The 23,876-nt window shown below is 58.2% G+C and overlaps 1 protein-coding gene across 1 annotated transcript; it reads right to left on the reverse strand.

Annotated features, from left to right (window-relative positions):
• Positions 1 to 1,308: 1,308 nt before the first annotated feature.
• LARGE2 (LARGE xylosyl- and glucuronyltransferase 2) lies at positions 1,309 to 22,495 on the reverse strand. The gene is made up of 16 exons (XM_074909523.1): positions 22,375 to 22,495; positions 20,404 to 20,539; positions 8,209 to 8,382; positions 7,654 to 7,910; positions 7,179 to 7,261; positions 6,774 to 6,897; positions 6,124 to 6,295; positions 5,865 to 5,969; positions 5,489 to 5,601; positions 5,236 to 5,361; positions 4,343 to 4,498; positions 4,060 to 4,223; positions 3,517 to 3,795; positions 3,036 to 3,182; positions 2,663 to 2,858; positions 1,309 to 2,558 (listed from the first exon to the last, which is right to left on the reverse strand). Exons 3-16 carry the CDS (start codon positions 8,306 to 8,308, stop codon positions 2,361 to 2,363), a joined length of 2,220 nt encoding a protein of 739 aa, XP_074765624.1. The 5' UTR covers positions 8,309 to 8,382; positions 20,404 to 20,539; positions 22,375 to 22,495; the 3' UTR covers positions 1,309 to 2,360.
• Between the last annotated feature and the right edge of the window lie 1,381 nt (positions 22,496 to 23,876).

Raw genomic sequence — 23,876 nt, forward strand, 5'->3', positions numbered from 1 at the left:
CGGGAGGGGTTTCTGAGCCTGGCTTTGCTTTATGTGATGGCCATGGCCCGCTCTAGCTCAAGGCTTGCTTGCTTGGCAGGGAGAAGGGTGTTGTGTTTGTAGAAAGGAATTTTAGCTTTCAAAGGGGTTCTGACTCACTGGTTGCCTCCAGCTGATGCTGCCCGGCAGAGGGCACATGGAGACCAAAACCGAGCTGGGATTATGCCAGGCACCTACCACATGGCCTGGCACATTTTGGCCTAAGGACTGTCTAGGCCGGGAAGGATTATCTGCAAAGGCACACAGGCCTCCTGCTATAGCTACAGCAGTACACCTTCCGAAAAACTGCGGAGACAGCATTTCTGTAGCTGCCTGGCCATCAAAGAAACGCCCAGAAGAGGCCTGCTCCATCCTGGCACTGCTCCACCACCATGTCTCTAGCAGAAAGCAGGCTAAACTAGTGTCAAGATCTGTTCTAAACCTGTCTTGTCACTCAGTGCAGCAGCAGAGCAATATCGGTGAGCCCTGGCTGTACTAAACAAAAGCTGCCTGCTAGGGACTGGTCAGGTGGAGCTGCTCCTGCCTTCACGGTGGTTAGCAATGTCTTCCCAGCCCTTTCCCAAATAAAGCTTCACAACTTGCTCCTGGCATCCTCCCCTTGTCCTCCCGCCCTGCAGATGCAAGGCTGGCAGCTCGTGTGGCCTAAGAGCCAGATTTTATTCCCAACAGTCTTGTAAAGCCAAGGGGGAGCCCTGGTCGGTCCCGTTGCGTGCCATGGCCGGAGCTGCAGGCGAGGGGAAGGCCCTGCGGGTCACGGTGCAGCGGCCAGCTCGGCACGCTGGTCTCAGGGATGAGCAGCAGCACCGCCAGAAGAAGAAACCACATCTCCTCGGATGTGATTCAACCGTCTGCATGTCTAAGCCGTGATGCGTAAGCCATGGAGCCCCAGGCTCCAGTTAAAGGGTGATGGTGCTGGAGAGAGGCTGCGCCGCCGCCCGGGCTGCCAGCCCCGCTGCAGCGCTGGGACCCGGCGGCCTTGGTGCCGCCACAGTCAGCCACCGCCGGCTGTTTCAGAGCTGGCAGGGGTGCTGTCTGCCTGCCACTCGGTGACACGGGCATTTCTCTTGCCTGCTGTTGCTCCCTGCTCCCCAGCCCTCCTGCTGTGACAGCCAGAAAAGCAAAAAGGCTTCAAACGCGCCAGGCAGAGCAAGGCCAGCGATGCATTTCCCCAGCCAAGGCTCAGGCTACCCCTGTATTGCTCTCCCTCCAGATGACATGTGCACGCTCACGGCAGAAAAAATTAATAACCAGGCAGTTCTAACAACGATGTGAAAAAGAATAAAAAAGCTTTAATTTAAAAATTAAATTAAAAAGAGAGAATAAGCAAGAGGCGCTTGTGCCCTTTCCATACCCCGCGCTTTGTATGGCTCCTCATGGACGGAAATCCTCACACCTGCACAGAGCTGGCTCTTGCAGCTCAGAGTAACACTAAGGAGAGAACAGCAGCGACTGCAGCAGCAACTGGCCTGGAGAGCCTCCAGGGCCACCAGCAAAATCATCTGGGAGGAAGAAAGAATAAAAAAAAAAAAAAACCACCCCAACCCAGGCACCCTAATCATTTAACTCTTATGGGAAAAGTATTAAATAATTTAAATAGCGTGAGGAAAGCAATGCATCCTCTGTGCTCCAGTGTGTGATAGCGGTGGAACAGTGCCCGGCCCAGCTGCTCCCAGCATGGGGATCCCACCACAGTGCTCAGCTACGGTCTTGTCCAGTGTCAACCACGTCCCTGACTGTCGATGGCAACGTCTGCGCTGCCAAGAGCAGGGGAGCAGCAGGATGGTGCCCTGCCAGGAATTTCTCCAAGCACGTGCTGGCCCACGAGGCTGCAGTTTTGCCCGTCGCGATGGTTTGCAGCCCTGCGAACGGGGCCTGTCAATGGCACAGCTGCTCCCAGCCGTGAGGCGCAGGCCCCTTCTGGGAGCTCACTGCTGGGGACAGCAGACAGCCCGTCCTGCTCTGGGTGACTCCCACAGCACTGCTACTGGGCCAACCCCACTGGAGACTCGGCATCCATACGGATGGGGAGTAACAATATCCCTGGCCCCTGGCATGGGGAGGTTCCCCTGTAACGCAGGAAAGCTGCTGCTCCGGAAAACCCTCGGCCACGCCGCAGCAGCTTGACCCGCAGGCAGTGCCAGTTCTCGCAGCTGCCATCTTCCATCTCATCTCCGGGCATCCCTTTGCTGGGCTGGAGAGGCTGTGCTGCCGGCTCGGTTCCCCCAGGCCAGGCTGCGGTGGTGGGCTGGGGCAGGAGGGAGGCCCTGCGCCCTCCCTTCTCCAGCGTGCTGCTAGCACCCCACACCCACTGTCCCCAGGTGTCACAGGCTCCTCTCGGCGGTGAGGTATTTGAGCGCAGCAGCCCCGTACCGCCGCGACAGGTCCTGGTGAAACTCCTCCCGCAGTGTCTGGAGGCAGCCCCGGTACCCTGCACTCAGGCGAAACTTGGAGATGTCAAAGCTGGGGGCATGGGGCATGTGGATCATGAAGGCGTTGGGCAGGACCAGCAGCTCATACTCCTGGAGGAAGAGCAGTGGCCCTGTCAGCATCGGCTTGGTGGTACCAACGGGCCACTGCCCGGCCAAGACCCCCCGGCTAACACCAGGAGCAGCCCCTCACTCACCTGCGCATCCAGCTCCATGATGTGGGACACCTTGTTCCAGCCGAAGCCTACGAACCTCTGGTCGTACTTGGGGCAGTCTCGCCTCACTACAACGTAAGGCTCGAAGTCCGGCTGCCACGCCACACGGTATGGCACGGTGGCCGTCCGCCACTTGGCATAGTCGGTTGGGGCATGGCCTTTGGGCCACACATGGTACCTACAGGGAGAGATGGAAGTGAGAGAGTGGGGAAAGCTGGCAGCTCCCCAAGACAGATGGAGGATGCACGGGATCCTCTGAGCCGGCTGCCCCACAGCCCCAAGGCACAAGGGTACAAAACTGGCTTCTGCTGGGTGTGGTGGCCCCACTGGATGGCGGGGCAGCTCCAGTCCCTACCTGAAGGTGTAGAGGGAGCCCATGTCCAGCATGGAGAGCAGCTCTGCTTTGGATTTGGGGAAGGTCAAGCGGTAGTGTAGGGTCTCGAACGCCGGCACGATGAGAGCTGCCTTCCTCCGGGGCAGCTCCAGCTGCTGGATGGAGTTCCTAGGGCAGTAGAAAGGGTGTGAGGTCTCCCTGGCTGCGAGCCGTGGCCACAACCTCCTTCCTCAGCCCCTCCAGTCTGCCCAGAAGGGCAGTAATGAGTTTGGACACTCTGCAGTGGTGCCACGCAGGGGCAGGAGGAACGGGGCAGCCCTCACAGCCACAGCTGCTGCCTCACCCACTGGCGTCTGACAAAAGCAAGGGCAGGATCCTGAGGTTGAGCACAAAGGCAGCCAGTTTCTGCATGTTGAGAAGTGCTGCCCAGGGCATTTCCTGCAAACCCTGCTGCCTGGGGAGCCTGGCAGGCTGAGCAAGAGCCGGCTGGAGAAAGCCTTACCTGAGGTAATCGTAGAGGCCATACATAGGCAGGAAGTCAATATCTGTCAGAAAGACGTACGGCGTCTGCGTGTTGGCCAAGGCCACGTTGCGCAGGAGGTTGATGGGGTAGAACTGCCCCTCCTTGTAGACAATGTGGTACGCGACGTTGCGGCGGGCGCTCAGCACCTCCGAGGCCTGGGCATAGCGCAGGAACTGCTGAGCCTCCGCGTCCGACATGTAGAGCGCCAGGCTGATGGGGCCCGCCCAGTGTTTGCAGATGGCCTCCAACATCTGCAGCCTGTGAAGCAGAGGGCACTGGGTAAGCAGGAGACCTGCCCCAAACCCAGAACTGGGCGCCTGCCAGCGAGCCGCCCGCCACCTGAGCCCAGTTCAGGGTGGAGCAGGGGGAACGGCTGCTCCCAGCTCAGGGTGTTGCTCCTCACTGCAAAGCACTGGGGTGAAGAAGCCATGTTTCAGGATTCCTGGTAGCTCCCAAGCTGCAGAGCCACCCCAGAGGAGTGGAGGCAGGATCCGACCACCCACCAGCCCCACCAGCAAGTACCTGTCCATGGAGAGCTGGGCCACGAGTGTGACGTCGGTGGGGCTGGGAAGGGCCAGGAACTCGTACTGCAGGAAGAACAGGTGGACGCGGTGCTGCGTGAGGTGCTGCCGGCGGAAATCGTAGCAGGGATCATCCTCGTCCAACTCCTCCAGCGCCTGCTGCAGCTGCAATGCCGTGAAGGTGAGGGAGAGCAGGAGCCCCGCGGGGAGCTGGGGCGGCTGCGTGGGGGTCTCTGCCCCCCCCCAGGCTCCAGGGCTGGGGGCAGAGCCGCCATCACCCTCACCTGGTCGCTGGGCGGGCGGGGGAGGCTGGCACAGCCGAAGAGCTCCCTGCGCAGCAGGTTCCCGTCGTACTCCAGGAAGGTCAGGTAGAGGTTGCGGAAGAACTCCACGTGCTTGTTCTTCACCCGCAGCTTCTTGGGTGAGTTCCAGTGGATCACCTGAGGGCAGTGGTGTGTCACCTCGCGGAGGAAAAGACAGCAGCTCCCAGGGCTCCCCCAAGTCCCCAGACCTCCAGGGCCAGCGCTGTCCTTAGGCCCTCACCCGCCTCAAAGGCAGCAAACCCACTGTTCTGGTTCCAGCCGGGATAGAGTTAATTTGCTTTTAGTAGCCAGTACAGAGCTGTGTTTTGGATTTAGTGTGGGAATAATGCTAATAACACACTGATGGTTTAGTTGTTGCTGAGCAGTGCTTATCCTAAGTTAAGGATTTCCCAGTTCCCCATGCCCTGCCAGCAAGGAAGTGGATAAGAAGCTGGGAGGGAGCATGGCCAGGACAGCCGACTCCAACTAGCCAAAGGGCTATTCCATACCATAGGGCATCATGCTCAGTGTATAAACTGGAGGCAAGTTGGCCAGGAAGGTGGATTGCTGCTCAGGGACTGGCTTGGCATCGGTCAGTGGGTACTGAGCAACTCTGTAGTGCATCACTTGTTTGGCTAATTTTCCCTTTAGTTTTATTTCTCTCTCTTTTTGCAATATCCCTTTTATTACTATTATTATTACTATTCTATTACTATTGGTTTATTTCATTTATTAAACTGTTCTCATCTCAACCCACAAATTTTACTTTTTTTCTTCCAATTCTCCTCCCCATCCCACTGGGAGCAGGGAGGAGCGAGCGAGCGGCTGCATGGCGCTGAGCTGCCAGCAGGGCCTAAGGCACGACACCCACCCACCTTGAGATCGGAGACCTCACTGTAGCACTGCTCTGAGCGGGTGTGATCCGAGAGCTGCACGTTCCAGAAGCAGGGGAGACGGTACACCAGGGCCGGGTCCTGCTTGATCACCGCGTTAAAGATGTCCTAGGGGAGAGAAAGGCGAGCGCATAGGCAAATGAGGAAGACAGCACGTCCCCCCGCTGCCGTGCCAGCAGCGCTACAGGAACGCAGCAGGGCCGACCACCCTGGAGGAGGAGGGACTGGTGGTTACCTGATCGGCCAGCGAGGTGGAGAGCATGCTCATGAGCTCCCGCTCCGCCGTCAGCCGCCACATCTGCTCCCAGCCCAGGCGACGCAGGCGGTCGAGCAGGAGCAGGATCACCCCTGGGTGCCAGGGAGGAGTGCACTGGGTCACCGAGGGAGCACCCAGCTGTTACAGAGCTGGAGCACAGCAGCCCACAATGCCTTCGGCCCCCGGGACATGCCACTTCTCTGCACCCACCCACACCCGGGACGCTGTAGCAGCCCCCTCGTGCCCACCAGACTCTCCTGCCTCACCTCAGCCTTCCCCGGCCTCCCCGTGACAAGTGCCGCCTCTCCTGGATGCACCATCAGCTGCAGGGCCCACCCTGGCAACTCACGCTCACCTGTGTTGAAGCCACGTCCCAGGGCCGGCCACGGTTTGTGGTTTTTCCACAGGTTGCCCAAATACCAGTCGCTCTGGTTCTCCACCAGCCCAATCACCTGCTTGTCTGGGGAAACAGAGGGACACGGATGCAGCCCCTCTCGCTTAGGTTCAGTGGGCCTGAACAACCCCCCTGTGCTGGTGCTGTGGCAGACACGGACTGCCACCCTGAGGCCAGCACCCAGGGCCCTGCCAGGGCCCCAGGAGCACCCTGTTCTCACCAGAAAACTTCCCGAAGACAGCCCAGAGCTCAGCGATGTCGGTGGCAAAGGTGATGTCAGTGTCCAAGACAATGACCTTGGAGAGGTTGGAGGGCAGCGCCTTGGTAAGCGTCAGCTTCATCAGCCCATAGATGCCGGAGTAGTGCTTGTTGGGGATCCACGACACCTCTGGCTGCAAGGTGACGCGGCCTCAGGTCTGGGCACGGCCATGCCCTTCGCTGCCCAGGCAGGAGCCCAGCAGAGAGGCACAACAGAGCACGGAGCCAACCGAGCCTGGGGCATATCCTCCTCTCTCCCCAGGCCGTTCAGGCACTTACTGGCTGCATTTCCTCCTTTGCTCTCACCCTGGCACAGCTCTTCCCCCAGCCACCAGAGCCCCTCCTGAACCCCAGCATTTCAGTGCTCAGTGGGGGACCCAGCTCAGCCACAGAGGCAGTGCTACCCCAAGGGGCCTTCCCATCCATCCAGCACCAGCCCTGCACCCCTCTTCTCAGCTGGGCCAGCAACAAGTCCAGAAAGGGGAGCAGGTGAGAGAGGGACCAACAGAAAAAGTAAATAAACCCCTTCCCTCTTGCTTGCCCCTCTCTGCTGCTCCCCTCAGCCCTCCGAGCACCGGGATGGGACAGGGCAAAGGGGGTGCAAGTGCCTGCCTTCAAGTCATCGGCGTTGTAGAAGCTGACATGGACAGAGGGCACCATCCAGGACTGGAAGAGTGTCTGGAGGATCTGGTGGGCCACCGAGTCCGTGATGAAGTGAAAGTGGAGAGGGTTCTTCCTGCAAAGAGCAAGCGCAGCAGCACTCAGTGCCACAGCGAGAGGAAGAGGACATGGTTCCCATCCCTCCCACCCCTGCCAGGGGACAGACATCAGCCAAGGGGGCAGATGGCAAAAAAATCAGCCATCTGGGGGAAACAAATCCCCCTCTGACCCTCAGACCTGTGGCACAGAGGGTAGAGAGAGGCTCTAGAGCCCCTCTGCTGCAGCACTGTCCCCCCTGCAGCACTCAACTGGGAACTCCAAACCAGCGGGCCCTCTGGCACAGCACCTCCCCATTACCTGTGGAAGAGGATGGATTTCACCAGGGTGACCACATCCCGGCTCGCGTTGTGCCCGGCACACACAATCGCAATGTGTAGGAGCTGCCCAGAGACAAACGAGACCTTTTTGAGACTGGACACCCCCCGCACAGGGGCCTGTCAGCTCTCCCCTGGGGCCATGCTATGGGGAGAGCTCCATAACCCAGCCCTTCCCCTGGAGAAGGAGCCCTAGAGAGTGGTGGGAGGCTCAGAAGTGGGGACGAGGGGTCTGGCTGCCATTCCTCCTATCTGGCCTCCCTCTCTGGAGAAACAATGACACCCTCACCCACTGACCGTGGCCTGCTGAGCACCACGGAGAGCCAGGATGATGCTCCAGCACAGCCAAAGCACAGGGACAGCAGCGCTGGGCGGGTTGCACACACATCTGTGCCCAGCCAGGGTCCCAGCCCCCCATCCCACACCCCCCACGCTGCCGTGCCGGTGCCATTGCCCACCTCACACTTGTGCACCGTCCGCTGCTTGGGGCAGGCAGTGCGGTTGCTCCTCTCACCCCTGGAGGGGTCCCCTTCCTCAGTGGAGGTCCCCCACTGCGGGCTGCCGTCGCTGCCCTCCGCCTGCGCCTGGCTAAGCTGCATGCGGAGCTGCTGGTTCTCCTCCTCCACCCTGCGCACCCGCGAGGCCAGCGCCTCCCGCTCCACGTCCCGGCTCGGTTGCTCGCCCAGGCAGGCCGGCAGCAGGAGGAAGCGGCCGTCTGTGGAGGAGACACGGGGGCACGCGGTGGGCACGGCAAGGCAGAGCTCGGCCGAGAGGCACTGGGTGTGGGTGGTGGGGCAGAGCCCCAACTCAGAGGTTCCGGCACACCCCACGTGTGTCCTGCCCATGTCACAGCCCTGCTCCTCTGATCCCCAGGGATGCCCCTGGAAATGCAGAGCTCAGATACACCTGCAGCAATTTGCATGGCCACAGAGCAACCACCCCGAGGCCTCTGCCTCCCCTGACCACCCTCTGGTGCAGACTGTCCCTTGATGCAAAGAGAAAGACACACTCACATTCGAGGCTGCCCACAAAGAGGTAGAGCCAGGAGAGGAGGACGGCCAGGGTCACTGTGGCGAGCAGCAGCTTCAGCTTCATGCGCCAGGAGCGCAACATGGTGTGTCAGCGGGACGCAGGTGGCAAGGATCAGGTGGGCAGCCCAAGCCCGGCTGGCCCCCGCATCCTAGAGCCTGCGAGGGGCAGGGGAGCAGAGAGGGGCGTCACCTCGTCATCCTCCAGCAGGACGTCCCCCATCCCCTGCTCCTTCCAGGACACTGCCCAGGGAAGACAGACACCCTTTACCTCTCCAGCAACAGCCTCTCCTGGCTGGCACCCTCCCACCCCATGTTGGGGCATGCGGACCCCCGGGGGCTCATCCTGCCACCCTGACATGGCTGCAACTGCCCTCCGGGGTGGGGACCCTCAAACACAGGAGGAGGGAAGGTGTCCTTCAAGCCATTTCACTCCAGCTCTGTTCCTTGCTCCTTGTCACCCCAAAGGCAGAGGCGGGGAAGGAAGCGCTCCCAGGGGAGGAGAGGCTGCGCTGGGGAGGTGCCCCCGAGCTGGGTGGCCGGTCACGGGGTGGTTAATGGCGCCTGCCCTTGAGAGGGAGCGCAGGGCCCTCCCCCACCGCCTCCGCAGGCCGAAGGGGCCGAGACTGCTCTTGAGACGGGCCTCAAGGACGCAGCCGCATGGGAGCACAGCCCACGGGTGGCCAGGTGTGGAGCCCCGCTGAGCACGCCGGCTCCTTCCCAGCCCTCCTGCTGGCGGCTCGGGCGGGGGTGGCTCCTGTAGCCAGCTCTGCCGCGGGCCACATACCTCCCCCGTGGCTCGCAGCCACCTGCCCCGATGAAGTTTGGTGGGAAAATCCCAAACGCTTCGGTGGAACTCACTTCCCGGCACTGCTGGCTTAAGGGGGCACGTGGGGGATCCCTCCTGACCCTGCAGGCAGAGCCCCATGCTCGCCACCTTGCTCCTGTGCCCAGGCCCAGCATGGGGACAAAAAGCCCATCTATCTCCAGAGAGCCCTGCCCCAAGATCCCAAAGAGCCGGGTGCCCTGGGTAGACAAAAACCCTACCAAGCAGGGCAGGCTGGCCTCGCTCCGTACCCCTGCCTGCCTGCCTGCCTGCCTGCTGCAGCTCGAGACTGAGCCTCTGCCCTCAGCGCAACATCTGGAGGTTCAACAAAAGCCGCGCCGGATTAGGATCTGCTCCCCCCTGCACGAACCCTCCAGAGCCCATTGATGTGCAGATGCCCATGGGGCCGCCAGCGTTTGGGGGCTGAAATGGGCAGCCCCGAAGGAGGACAACCCCTCTGAGCAGCCCCTGGGGTTGGGGTGCAAACGCCTGCCTGCTGCTGCAGGAATTGCCAGCCGAGGGTGGATTGCAAACTCACCAGGAGCAAGGGACAAGCAGCAACAAGCTCAGATGCTGCGAGGGCTGGGGGAAGGCCAGACTGAGGGAGCACGGCCACCCTAACCCACTGGGGGATGCAGCTGAGCCCCCATGGCAGCAGGCATGGCATCTGAGGGCTGCACCCCTTTTCCTGGCACCGCAGCCCCCTGCAAGCGGGGCCTGGCACTGCCCTGATTTTCTGTTCTACAGAGCAGCCAAGCGCCAGTATGACAGGGAAGAGGGAGCTGACCCATGGAGGACACCAGGCCCAGGCGTCCCTTCTCCCTGCCGCGGCCGTGAGCTTTGCTGGACCTGACGAGTCTCTGCACGCTGGTGCAGCCTGTCTCCCATCCCACAAGCCGATCTCCACCTCTCCTGCCTGACCTGGGCATCCCCCAAACTTTGGGCAGGGGCAGTGAGGCAAGATGAGGGAGGTCCGCTGGGACCGAGCAGTCTGGGAAGGTGAGGGACAGGAAAGGGACTTTAGCACAAACGAAGGAGAGAAAAGTTGATGGCACACAGCAGCACCCCTCCTGCTCCCACTTGCCCCTGTGGCCCCTCTGGGGGGGGGCCTTGCTGCAGGGAATGGCACTTTGTCCCCAGCACCCTACCAGGACGACAATTTCGGGGATCAGAATGGGACCAGCAGCAGGCCAGTTGCCCAAGACCCTCCCAGAGACACCCAAAGACTTCATCCACCCCCCCCGTAGCACCCCCCAACCCTCCCACCACCCCTTCTCCCCCTCCTCACCTGGCCGCTCACCTGCCCCCCAGGAGGCAATTTCCTTACCTGCCTGTCCCCTTCTCCTCCTTCCCAGCCGGCTGGCAGCCCACTGCTGCTGCTCCCTCCCGGGTCTGCCGTTCCCCGTCCTCCCTTTACTCCTCCCTTTCAGATCTGACACTTCCCCCCCTCCTCCCCGCTCTCAAACCCAAGCTCCCCCCGCACGCCCTGCGCTGGCCCCCCTTTCGGAGGAAGAAAGAACGAACAAAACAAGAGATTAAATTCGCTTTCTACTCAAGAGCCCCCAGCGCCGGGGGCATGGAGTTGCCCAAAGTAAGTCGGGAGGATTCCCACCTCCCTCCAGCACCTTCCTGCTCCCAGGCCTCAGATATCCCTCCTGTGCTGAGATAAGGGAAACATCGGGATTATTTACCCCCTACCCAGCACCTGCCTCCTCCTTTCCTGGGGGCAGGTGCCAGAGGCTTTGTCCACACAGAGAGATCCTCGCAGGGGGGTTTGGAAGGCATCAGAGCTCACCCTGTCTGCCCTTGGCTGGCAGAAAGGGGCTGCACGGCCAGCCTGGGGTGCACGTACGGCACAGGTGGGGTGCAGTTCTCGCTACCCAGAGAGAAGAGATAGCAGCTGCCATCTGAGCACTAGCCCCTCACCTGCACAGGGTGCAAACATCACCGTAGGTTTGAAAATGAAAGAAGAGCTGCTGCCCCGATCTCCCAGGCTTGCTTCAGCCACACCAGCCCAGGAGCGCGGCGTCCCCCAGACCTACCCAGCTCACCGGGAGGGAGCAGGATGGCAGCAGGAAGAGCGGGAGGCTGGGGCTGGGAATGCTAACTATGCAGAGACAGGCTTTACCTGCAGCTCCCCTAGGGCCGGGAAAAAGGCGGCCGGCCACTGCCCGGAGCCGGAGCAGACGAGGAGTCCCCAACCCTCCTGCCTGCCTTGGCGGGACCTGCTGGGAGATGCCTGGAGAAGGCAGGGTGTAGTGGGAGGAGGCCTCCGCCGGCAGCAGGCTGAGGGATTAGGATGCAAACTGCCTGCATAGCAATTTAGATGAAACGTAAATTGCCCCCCACCCCATAACCCGAGGGCGAGCTGCGGCAGCGAGCCCCAGCCTGTCTGGCAAAGGCAGAGCAGCGCCTGCAAAGGCAGCCCCCCGGGCCCCAGGGCAGGGGCAGGCTGCGTCCCCACCCAGGCAGCACTGCAGTCACTGCCCTGGGACACGCATTCACCTCCCCCTCAGGCAGCTTTTCCTTGCCCTTGCAGAGCCCTGGTCGCTCCCCAACAGTGTCCTTCTGCCCAGGCCAGCCCCGGCAGGGAGAGGGAGCCCCCCAGCTGCCCCACCGCTCCCCTGAGCACAACCCCTCGCTTTGCTCCTGTGCCTGGCCCAGGGGCACAAGTTGCTCAGCCCCCAGGACCGTCCTGTCCCTGTCCTGGGGTATCCATCATGCCACAAGTGCTCCAACTGTGGCACAGGAGGCAGCAGCCGCGCAGGGCTTACCCACGCTGCTGGGAGAAGCCCAGACCTCGGGCAGCCTCCTGCCAACAGCACTGCTCCGGGGGAGGAAACCCTCTCCTGCTCCGGCTGACCACCACCGCCTCTCCGCACGCTTTTCCTGGCCTCCCTCTCTCGCTCGCGAGGGCCCAGCGCCAGGCCCTCGCCAGCTGGGGCAGGAGCAGGTAGGCTTCTGGGGAGCACAGGCGAGGCGGAGGCGTTTTAGGATGTTTATGGTGGTGGGGAGGAGATGGCAAGCAGGAAGGCAGCAACACAGCCTCTCCTCCCCCGTGAAACGTTAAAGGCACAGCAAGTGGAGGGCTAGGCTGGGAGCAGCTCCCAGGCACGGGGCACAGTGGGTGGCAGCACACAGGCACCATGGCTCTGTCTGTCCCCACAGCCACGGTGCTCGGCCTCTCTGCCCTCCCTCCTCAGTCTCCTTGCTCGCGCCAGACAAGCGCAGCCAGCAGTAAGATGAGAGGTTTCCCAATACTGCTGGTTTCCAACCCCAGCATAAGGGTGCGGGGCAGAACTGCTGTTCACAGCAGGTTATCCTCCCTCCCCCACATTCTCCCCAGGAGTAGGGCGGCTCCTGCTTTGGCAGGGATTGGGGACGTGGCAAACAGGCCAGAAAGAGGCACCCGGGTCCCCTCTCTAAGAGAGGCTGATAGCAGACACCGGGGAAGGGGCTGGCAGGACACTGGTCTCGCCTCAAGCCTGGACACCCTGGCCTCCAGCGACGACAGGGCGATAGCCAGGGGACTGGGAGGGTCAAGCCAGCAGAGCCAGCAGCTGCGCAAACACTAAGTGCTTGCTCACACCAACCTCCAAGGCATGGGCAGGAGCCCAAGGCTGGCTGCCTGCCAGCCACCCCTTTGTGCTCCCAGGACAGTGCACCCACCTTGCTTGCCCCACGCTCCCCACCCCGAGCTGCCCGTGTGCTGGCACCCTGCTCCTCCAAGATCACCTTTGCTCTCCCTGGCTCGGTGGTTATCAGGTGAGCAGTTAATGTTTAGGGAGAGCTGGCAGTGGGGGCTTTCCCATCACGTCAGCATGTTTCCCCCAGCCCTGTAAGCAAGAGGGGAGTACCCGTTCCCCGCACCAAGGCCCAGGGCAGGGTGGGTGTATTAGCCCATTGTCTCTCCTAGAGCTAATGTGCACCCACGGAGGGAACACTGAGGCAAAGCACGGCTGTCTGCAGGTCGCAGGACAAAAGCCCTGCAGGGCACAGGGAGAGCTCCAGGCCTGCTGCCTCCCCCCTGTGTACCCCCAGGCATGACAAGTGAAGAAGTGGCCTGTTGTTCCACTAAAGAGCTGTAGGGCAGCCAGGAGAGGGGTGACTTTGTGGTGCAGCGTTGCCTGTTGTCTTACCTATCTGTAGGCAACAGAAACTGCAGATCTCTCAGGTCTCATTTTTGGAGCTGGGAGAACAGCAACAGTTTAGCTGACCTGCTTCAACTGCCTCAGCAGGAGCACAACACGACAGCTTCCCAGGCTCACAGGAGGTGAGAAAGGGCCCGACAGCCACAGTGAGAGCTGCGCAGTGAGACTGGCAACTGAGAAAAGGCACCACACTTCGAAGAGAGGCAACTGGGGACGATTTCTTTTGCCTTTACAAAGAGATGGGAGGTGCCAGTTTCTCGTGCGGCAGGTCACCTTTAAAGCACATACTGCAGCGCCCATCTGACAAAGTCCGTTATGATTTGGGGTCACCTCCCTGTCGCTCTCCCCATGGCTGAAACGCTGCCACTTGAGGGGGGCTGTGCCAGCCGGCGGATACCACACAGGCAGCATAGAACGGGGCAGCTGCAGGAATTTACAGAGGCGGAATGGAATTTGGCCAAGAGAGCAGGATTAAAACCCCATGCTCCGGATTACCACACCATCCCTCCCTCCCTCCCCAGTCTTATGATAAGCAAAATTTAAGTGAGAATTTCACCTTCACATTTCCCTGGAAAAAGCAACCTGTGGCAAAAGAGCCCTGTATTCTGGAGATGGGATCGAGCAGCAGCCACAGGGTTGGATTCCAGCACATAAACTGTGAAAGAAGCCAATGTCCCCATCTCCCTACTGCCCCCAACGCCACCGAGCTGCAGAAAAAATCCCAAAAACATGAAGATCTTCCTGGGACAGCAGTCGGCTGTGCCTCTAGTTATGGCTCATTCTCGTGCATCAAGCTCTCCTCAGGTGTCTAGGATTATCACCACACACAACTCTGCTGCTCTGAGAGTTCAGTTTTTTATTCTGCAAAGGTCACACTGAAAAGCCATCTTCTCTTCTCTGACAGAAACCCAGTGCTTGGGGATGAGGAGCAAACAGTCTCTGAAGGGTGTTAGTTGAATCTCTGAGCTTGGCTGGATCAGGGACTTTCATCACCAGACTGTTTCCTTGTTTCCAGAGGAAACAAGCAAGTTCAGGCTGGGTCTGACACAGGAACACGCCTCACTGCTTACCTCTCCGTGTCTGAAACCCCAGGAATGCACCAGGGAACAACTCCTCTTGGCAAGGACTCCGATCATGGGGCCCTGCTAGACAGAGTCCACTTTTGCAGAGCAGAAGTCCAGCCAGTCTCCCTGTCCGCAACCAGGCACGGGGTTCAGCTGCCCAGCATATCCCTGGCTGGGGAGAGGCCTGTGCAGGGCACACGGGGGAAGCCCAGTGCCACAGCACAGCATGCAAGTGTTCTGTAGGAGGCTTAAGTCCACCAGACATCCTGCAGTGCTTTCAACTTGGGCAGCTGCATTTTGCCACAGCTCTCAGGCAAGGCAAGAGGGGGCCACCCAGCTAGCAACACTGGCCTTAAGTGCTCTCACTCCTGTCAGGCCCAAGAAGCAGCTGGAAGGATCCAGCTAGCAACAGCCTTCAACACGTCTGTGGGGACACCAGGGCTGCAGAAAGCAGGGTGCTGGCCTGCACTCCTCCGCATGTACTGCGTTTGTCCCTCACTACAGCAGGGGACCTGCAGGATGGACCCTGAAAGCTTGTGTGTGAGCAGAGCTGCAGCACACCAGACACGCTGCCCAGGACACCCACTCAGACACCCCAACACCACGGGCTGGGTCTCACCCCGCACGAGAAATAAGGATCACCTCTCACGGACTGAGTCATCCCCTGCCAGCAGGAAGCCCCTCACCCAAGGGCTGTCTGACCATTCAGCATGGCTCTGGAGCAGACCTCCTTCCCCCAGCACTCAGCCAGACCTTTTGCCCACCGTGCCAGGCTCAGGGTGAGGGAGCACCCTGGTTTTCCCACTGAGCCTGTTTCCTGCTCAGCCTGGTGGGGTACATGAGTCCCGCTCCAGCCTGGCACCTGGAGGTGACCCGGGTGTCTCCTCCCACCGTGAGACTCTGCCAATGTGCTGCTGAGACCTCCAATAAGCTTGCAGAGGAGATACCTGTTCAAGACACTGCTTCCAGCTTTACCACCCTGGACTACAAGTTGTTTGATGACAGGAGGATACTCAGCAGGTGAAATATTGACACTGACTGGCCTTCTGAGCCTGATGGAGCAAAAGCCAGACTCAGGACAGCTGTCCTGACACTAGCACAGAGGCTACGGAGTCCTAGATCAAATCTCTTCCCCATGCCTCTCTGGACAGCACAGCCAGGCACAGGAGGGGACAAGCCTGGGGACCGTGCAGGAGCACTACAAGGGGCAGGAGTACCCCGCCTACCTCTTGAAATAGAAGTGAAGCAGCATTTGGGCTGATCTCCAGCTCCCTTCCCTCTGCTGGGATTAGGTTTTTAGTATCTGCCTTTTTGCTGATGTCTGAGCTGCAGCTAATGGCCAGCTCCGAATCCATTAGGTTCACTGTGTCCCGGTCTCCGGATGTGCTCCGGGCATCAATACATGTTCACTCCTGACACTTCCACGGCCATGGGCTTGCGGCAGAGGCAGTTCCTGGGGTCAGAGCTGAGCAGGGGCAGCAGCTGGGAGCTCCAACTTCTATCCAAGCCCTCTGCCAGCTCCAGCTCTGCCATCAGCGCAGCTGGAGCACCCAGCGGGCATCATGCCCCATACAGCAAACGGATAGGAATTTCACCCTGTGAACTACTGATGTCTTAAGTTTCCTGCTAGCAGCACCCATGGGTAGGGACTGACAGGAGATTCCCTGCCCCCCCCCCCCCCCAATCTCCCTGCTCCCTTGAAACACTCTTGAACAACTTGCACCAGGAACTGCTCCCCTGTGGGACAGGGGAGACCATACCCCAGCACATCTGACCAGGCCTAATCCCTACACATGCTTGTGGAGTCTGCATCATCTCATGCAAAATTAATTAGGTTAATTACAGCAAAAAAGGAGGCAAATGGACTCTAACAACCCCAGCCCGGCACTCTGCCTGGAAAAGTCCACAAGAGGCACGACACTGTCCTCCCTGCCACCTCTGGGAAGGTGCCAGGGGCATGGCCGTGAGCCAGGCCCTCAGGTGCCTGCCCTGCATTGTCACCAGCAGAGCTGGGTAAGTGGTTTCGGCTGAATAGTTATTGATTGAAAACTGCAGTTTCCAGAGAGCTCAGAGCTATTTGCTACTTCACGACAAGTTTTGGACAAGAACAAAATGCTTTGTTTTCCAAGCAAAAAGTCTCCGTTTGCATTGTTTTGTTTGAAATTGAGCGGCGCTACATTTAAAAGAAAAGATAAAGGGTCTCTCAAACCCGGCTGTGTTTGGGCTTTTTTTTCCCCTCCAGCTTTTCATTTTGGGCACTAAATCAAGCAATTAATTATTTGTTCAGCTCTGCTCTCCAGACAAGCTGCGAGCATCACGAGCCAAAGGGCCAGAGCAGCTCTGCCCAGGCAGCCGTGCTGAAGAGGGTGTTGGTGTTTTCTGCGCTGCAGGCTCCTTTCAGACCTCAGCTTGAGCTCCCTCGAGGACAGCAAGCAGCAAGAGAGGGAGAGCAGGGCCCTGTGCGAGGAATGGCAATGCCCTGCTGAAAAGGCATCCACCCACCCCAGTGGGCAGTGTTTCAGGATACACCACCAAGAGGTCACAGCCACTGCTTGAAGGACATGTCGTGGTTTGAGCCCAGAGGGCAACTGAGCTAATACCAGGACATAGGAGCAGGGCTTTCCGTGCAAACTGCCCTTCACAGTGCAAGCACATCACACCCAGGTCCCTCACTTGTCCCACTGGTACCTGGCACTGGAGCAGCCCTTCCAGAAGCCGTGTCTCGCAGTGCTGAACTCTACTCCGGCGGCCTCGTCAGCACGGGGGAGCCAGGCACGCACACGGGGCACCTGACAAGCAAAGGCAATCCCTTCACTTCCCCAGTGTGAAAAGCAGCTGTGCCACAAAGAAGGCTGATGCTCACCGGGAGGCAGAGCTCATGGATGCAGCCTGCTATCTCTTCCACCAGGGACTGGCCCAAACTGGGAGCTGTGCTCAAGTAGCCGCTCCCATGTCTTCCTTGCCCAGAGCTATTCCTGGCACCGGTGCCCTCAGTGCCCAAGCAAGGCTGAAAGCAGAGCTCATCCACAGATGAATGGAACAACTGCACTATAAATAGCAAACTAGGATGGCTCAGGGCAAGCTCTAAAAAACCCAAGCAGCAATAGTGCCGTCCACTCGGTGCCCTGGGCGTTTTGTAAGACTTGAAGCCATACCTGAGCTATAGAGAGGCTTACACATTGCAAATAGGCTCTGACAACACTATGGAGGAAGAGCTGCTGGCTAGGCTAAGAGACTGCAAACTTATCTGCAAAAAAACATACGGGGCATTCTGCAAACTGGAAGTGAGGTAGCAACTGATGGGGGAAAAAAAAAAGGAGAGGAAGTGGATCCCAGAGGGGAGGCGGTTCCCAAAGCCAGGTGGTGGAAAGAAGAATGCTCCCAGCACCCAAATTCCTTACAGATCATTCCCAGCACTCCTCTCCTCCTCGTGTTCCCATCCCTGGGGCTTCTCACACTGCTGAGCTAAGCCCTGAACTGCACACCAAAGGACAAAGGCAGGGAAGAAACAGCATATCTCAACTCAACCAAGCAGCAGACGAGTGGCTCAGGACAAAAGCTCGTGTCTTCTACAGTCCACAGCAACCTCTGTGCAGCACTCAGCCTGCACCAGAAGTGGGACAGAGGCATAAGAGCTCAGTCCATCCTGTGATCATCAGAGTTAAGTTTCCCTCCTACCTCCAGGAAGAGGCTTATCCTTCCCGCCACACTCATCCTCCCTACTCCATCTTCCCTGCTGGTGCCTCCATCTGGAAAAGCAAATATTCTGTCTTCCCCTTCACACTGACAGCATATGTACTATAAAGGGATCTCAGCCTCCACAGATGAGGGTAGGACCGGCCTCACGCAGCACTGCCAGGCACCAGCCTCCCGCTCTCAGCAGGGAGCCCTGCGCTTTCAGCAACGCTGCAGCACGGCTCACTTGAGCATGCACTGGGAATAAGAGTGACGGAGAGACAGTTGGGAATGCGGGGAGAGGTGTGTGCACCCAGGGAAGGCACAAGACCTGAACTGAATCACCCAGCTTATAAACACACATGCACACACACACACAGGGAAGCAGTTGCTTCCTCTGACAGAAAGTTGTTTGTTTTTTTTTTCCAAAGAACAGGAAGACAGTGCTCAAAAAAAAACCCCAAGACACCAAATCCTTCCTTTATTGCTCCTGGAGCACTAAAACCAGTCAGGGCACAAGAAGCAAATACAGCCAGTGCTGACTACGAACCCACCCTGAGAATTTCAGAAGCCCACAGCTCACTTCCCTCCCTGCCCCCCCCCCCAGCTCTCCTGTCACCCCTTGCCCTTCCTCCTCTGCGCAACAAGCAAGAGGAGAGGTAGAGGTCTGGAGTTTGGCTGAGTTTCCACTTTGGGGACAGAAGCTCGATAACAGACTGGGCAGGATGTGAGCACCCGTTGAGGAAGAGGATTAGTAACCCCCTAATCTGCACATTTTGGAGTCTAAGCACTTTACTCTGCTCTCTAATTAAACCACAGAGTGCAGAGATTGCCAGAAGGCAGAGAACAAGGAGGAAGAAGGAGAGGAAACAGAGGCTGTGGCTTAAAGGCCATTCCTTGTGGCTTAAATGCAAAAGGGGGGGGTGTGGGGGGGGTGTCACTGGCAGGGATGTATTTCACCTAAAGTGCTTTATGCCAGGGCTGCTGAGCATCCTGTTGCATCCCCTTGATCCAGTCCATAGCATGGCTGAGGGCAGGATGAAGGGGAATCTATGCAATGGCCTGGGGATGGCAGAGGAGGAAGCGAGGGGCTCCATCAGACCGGACAAAGCTTTACCTGCAGCAGCCTCACCTGGCTGGCAATGACTCCCCTCCTGAGTCCCCTGCCTCCTGGGAAACAATCTGAGCACCAGACCACGTTTGTCTCCACCTCACAGACCTGTCTGCACAGAAGGGCCTTGTTCAAGTGCTTATCTGGCTCCAGGCTGGGGAGGGGCCAGTGCCTCGCTGCCCTGGCACCCAGGCAGGACGTTCAGCTCTGCGCCGGGCTTGTTTGGGGCTGCCTGGCAGGGGAAGCTTTCCTGGCACAGGTAAAGAGGGAAACCTTTTACCGCAGCCCACGACATGCAAAAGCAGTTCAAATAATGGCCCAGTTCCCTCAAGCTGTGTTCAGGCCCACGTGCCTGTGCCGAGAGGAGGCAGCAAGCCCAAGCCTCGGTTTCTTGCTGCTGGCACTTCAACACGAGTGGGGACAGCCTCATCAGGGTAACTACCCAAGCAGTGGGGATGGGAACTCTCTGGGCAGCAGCACGCCACGGCCCCACAGCACAGGAGCAAGGCAGCTGGGAACAGAAGTGCCAGGGAAGGGCCTCGCCTCCCGAAATGCTCTGCCCCACCAGACTGAGGCGGGGAGGGGGGTGCGTGTGTGCAGGGGCAGCCTGTCAATCCAGCATCCCTCTCTTCCCTCGCTCCTATTCTTTGGAATTCCTCTCTTCTGTTTGCTTTGTTTCAGCCCTCAATGAACAGGAAGAAAAGGGAAGGAGCCTTGACAAATCCGATCAAGGCGCAGACACGCTGAGGCTCCCTCCTGCTGGCATGCCAAGCCCTGCACTAATGAGGGGTAGAGGAGAGAGAGGTGGCCACTGAGAACAGTGGCCCCACAGAAACACTTGATGTAAGGGACAGAGGGAAAAGAAGCTGCTAGGACTGAACAACACCAGCACAAGATCCCAGCCTTCAGAACGGGGTCTTCCCATCTCCCCTAGTCCAGGGAGCTTGTTCCAGCTCCTCAGCCCAGTTCCCAGTCACCTACTGACCACTACACTAGAAACAAACAACAGACCATAGTAGTGTCTAGGGAGAAAGATCCAGACATGCACGTTCAAGGGAAGTTCAGCTGAAACAGCCATGGAGATGGGACCACACTTTGTTCCAAGGATTCATGCAGTGAATGTGGTCTTTTCCTCCAGAGAACTGAGCCACGGGGGCTTACAAGTGCCAGTGTTGTCTCCAGATCCTCCCCACAGGTCCCAAATACCCATGTGCCCAGTAGAGAGAAAACCCACAGAGCCAAGACTTTCTGTCATGCAATTATCCCCAGTTTACCAATTAAAATACAGAAGCACTAAGACAGGAAGGGAGCGAGCACATGTAATTTGTCTACTTAACAAGCAAGATAACTAACCTTTGGAGGCTTCCAATGTTGCAGGGGTACCTGGAAACAGCTGGAAAAGCTGTGAGAACCACCCTTCAACCAGGGATTCTCAACCTGAAGGGCAAATAAAACATCTCAGCTGTACTTCTTTGGAGCTTGCCGTCACCTGAAACCCAAAAGACAAACAGTCACATGAAGTGCTACTGCGTAAGAGAGCTTTGGGGACATGCTCCTGCAGAGCCAAGAGTGTCATAGATCAGCAGCACCCAACACCTTGGTCCTGTCCCTTTCCTCCAGCCTGTTACAAAGCACAACTCAGTGTCACCCAAGGCTTCCCATAGAGTCCATGGGAGAACACCTGTGTGCTACATGCTCCTAGTCCCAGATCACTGTGTTGTCCTGTAGCATGTTCCCCACCCATGCAAGGAGGACTGTACACGTGTCCCCAGAAGTGCTGGCCAAGCCACAGCCACCATGCTCCATCACAACACACATGAGTCCTCACACCGACTCTTCAGCAGGACAAGGAGCTGGGAGATGGATGCAAGTTCCCCAGCCCCCTCCCAAACATGATAGCAGCAGCAGTGTTTAGCTTGTGAGGCAATGAAGGGATTAACTATCCTGTCCAGTAACCTGAGCCCCTGCGAAATACCCTGGGCAGTCCCAAGAGGGGAGTCCAGAGAGTCTATCCAGATAGATGCACAACAGAGAGAGAGAAGGGATAAAGGCAGAGGAGAGAGAAGGCCGGCAAAAACCACCACACAACCTGCACTGCAGGGAGCAGAGCAGCCTGCACGCATCACTCCTCCTCGGAGGAAGGGGAGATCCTCCTCCTCAGCTGGGAGCTTGCCAGCACAGCCCTTTCCTCCAGCTCCCATGGAGTTGGGCACCCGCACCCCACAGGTGCAGGCTGGAATGGATGAGCCCTTCTCACAGGAGGCTACAGGTATTATCTCCTCCTTATCGGGAGAAAGCCCAAACTAGAAGCCCAGAGCAAATAAATTGTGGCAAAGGAATCAAGAGAGGAATAAGGAGTTTTGATTCAAAGCCCCTCTACCCACACACCATCGCTCCAACAAGCAGGAGGAACAGAACCTTCAAAGCAGGCAAAACCCACCCAAACCATCTTTCTGGTCTGTCCCACCTGTTTTAAACTGCCAAACAGAGAAGTAAGTAAGTGTGCAGTGTGCTGGGCACCAGCGCCACCGCACTCTCTAGCCACAGCAAACACCAGGTCAGCCTGGCACAGCGCAATACAAAACAAGGGAGGCAACATCAATCCCAACAAGGGCTGGAATCAAGAAATAATTCCCAAGAGCTGCTACCTGAACAGTGCAACCCAGCAACTCCAGCAAAGTAGTACAGCACAACCGCTCAGCAAAACCTCCTCCAGCAACAAAGCCTGACACTGCCTCTGTTTTGCGAGTCTCTCTCTGTATCTGGCTAAACTGTGGCAGCCAGTGAGAGAGGACACGTATGGACCTATGGCACCCATCAGGAAACACACAGCTATCCCCTCCATCATCCCCGCTCCGCCTGTCCTATCTGTCAGCTCCCACCTCAGACCAAACGGGTCTAAAGGGAGGAACCGCAAAGACAGATACTTCTGGAGCAGGGGGAACATGATACGAACCAGGGTGCCCAATCCACCTGGCACACATCCTTTTTGCAGTCACAACCCTCGCTGTGGTGCTACCAGAGCCCTGCATTTCCAGGGAGCAGTTCAGCAGGTAAGAGCCAAGCTCCTGGCACCCACCCGGGATAGGAAACAGAAGCTGTCGGCAACAAGACTGAGTAGTTTCAATGGCAAAGAGCTGCAAAAGCAAAGCCACCTTCAGCAGAGCTAATGCTGAGTGGGGAGAGCCAGGAACATGACTGCCACACACGGCAGTGCTGCCACAGCACTGCCACCAGCATCACCTGGAAAGCAAACTTCTTTCCTCACCTCCAGAGTGAAGCCCACATCCAAGGGCTGCAACCCAGCCACCAGCAGTTACTTACACAGCACTGCGCACGGGACCTGCAAGACCTGCAGCACGATCTTCAGGTCTGCTGCCTTCTCCAGGTGGGGTCAGGGGAGCTAGGCTGAGGCCAGGACAAAGGCAGATCACAAACAACAAGCAGTTTCCCCCCTCACCCAAAAGCAGTTGCAGCAGCCTCTCCCTCAGGGCCCAGCTGCAGCTCTCCCTTGGAGCGCTTCCATTAACTCAGGCCACCAGAGAACTGCATGTCCAGAAGTTTTTTCCAACTACATCACATGGTTATTAAAAGATATAGCCTCTCCCGCTCAGCCTTTAGCAGAGGCAGATTTGGGATATTACAGGAGACTGCACATTGCTAATGAATCAGCGAGGGGAGTTATCCAAGTAACAGCCTGGGGCTCTAAATGGCTTTCTGGAAAAGGCAGCTGGAGGCAGGAGGTGGTCACTCTCTCACAGCAGGGCTCTGGACACATTGCCAGACACGTTGTTCCTCCTGGAAAGCCAAAAAGAGTCTCTCTCCTGAGATGCCAAGTCTCAGCTGAGCTGGGAAGGGCAGGGACACCCTGACAGAGAACAGCAACAAAATGCCTCCAAGTCAAAACACACACTAAAAAGCTCCTTAAGCTTGTTTGACCTGGGTTTCCCTTCCCCTCAGACTAGTGCTTCAAGCAATAGACCTGTCAGCAATACTGCAGGAACTCAAGGACTACAGCACCAACATCCCCTGCCAGCTGCTGCCTTTCCAGGCCCCAGGAGGGCTGTCAGAGACCAGAGGTGCAAGCTGCCACCACCAGCAATGTCATGCTCAGGGCCTGATGTGCCTCACTGCCCTTGTCCCCTCATCTGGATGGAGATTTGGAGCTCTCCTGAAAGGTGCTGGCCTCCAGTGAGATACAGTGAGTGAATCAGGCCTTCCATTCTAGGCAGGGCTCATGTGTCAGGGACTAAAATACTCCCTGGACATGCCAGTCCACAGGTTATTTGGAGCGAGTCATAATTTATCCCTAGCTATCCCAAAGTATTGGCTGAGCTCATCCAGAAGCAAAGGAGACAGACAGCCACACCACAGTGCGGGAGCTGAGCAGGGCAGGAGGGGATGCCCCAAGAAAGGCCATCTCATCCCACACCAGGACTGTCCCCTTCCAACCACAGCCAGAAAGATCCACATCCTTGACCTCATGCTGCCAGGCTCCTTCCCTCCCAGCAGTGGAAGGACAGCAGGAAAACACGGTTGGGGAGAATATCCACCTCCCCCACAAATACCAACCTCCCAAGACACAGCCAAACATCAATAGACTGAGTCTGTTCTCCCAGATCCCACTCTCTAGCTCTAACACTGGCATGCGCTGTAGGAACACGTCCTCACCTACCCCAGCACCCTGCAAGGTATGTTTTGAGCGAGGTTTACTTGGGATGAGCTGCCTCAGACCCACAGCAGTGCTCTGCCTAGGGTCAGGCTCCCCAGAAATGGTGTGGTCTTGTGGATCTGAGCAGAGCAAGATGCTGGCAGCCAAGCAAGCT

Source organism: Athene noctua, chromosome 6 (assembly GCF_965140245.1).
Source record: "Athene noctua chromosome 6, bAthNoc1.hap1.1, whole genome shotgun sequence".
NCBI lineage: Eukaryota > Metazoa > Chordata > Aves > Strigiformes > Strigidae > Athene > Athene noctua.

Bases quoted from the DNA above. Each gene is read 5' to 3' on its own strand.
- LARGE2 (XM_074909523.1), bottom strand. From the start codon at position 8,308: ATGTTGCGCTCCTGGCGCATGAAGCTGAAGCTGCTGCTCGCCACAGTG. The intron at 7,262-7,653 runs GTGGGCAATGGC...GTCTCTGGGCAG, and splicing joins GGACGGTGCACAAGTGTGAG to CTCCTACACATTGCGATTGT. The intron at 6,296-6,773 runs GCAGGCACTTGC...GTCACCTTGCAG, and splicing joins ACAACGCCGATGACTTGAAG to CCAGAGGTGTCGTGGATCCC.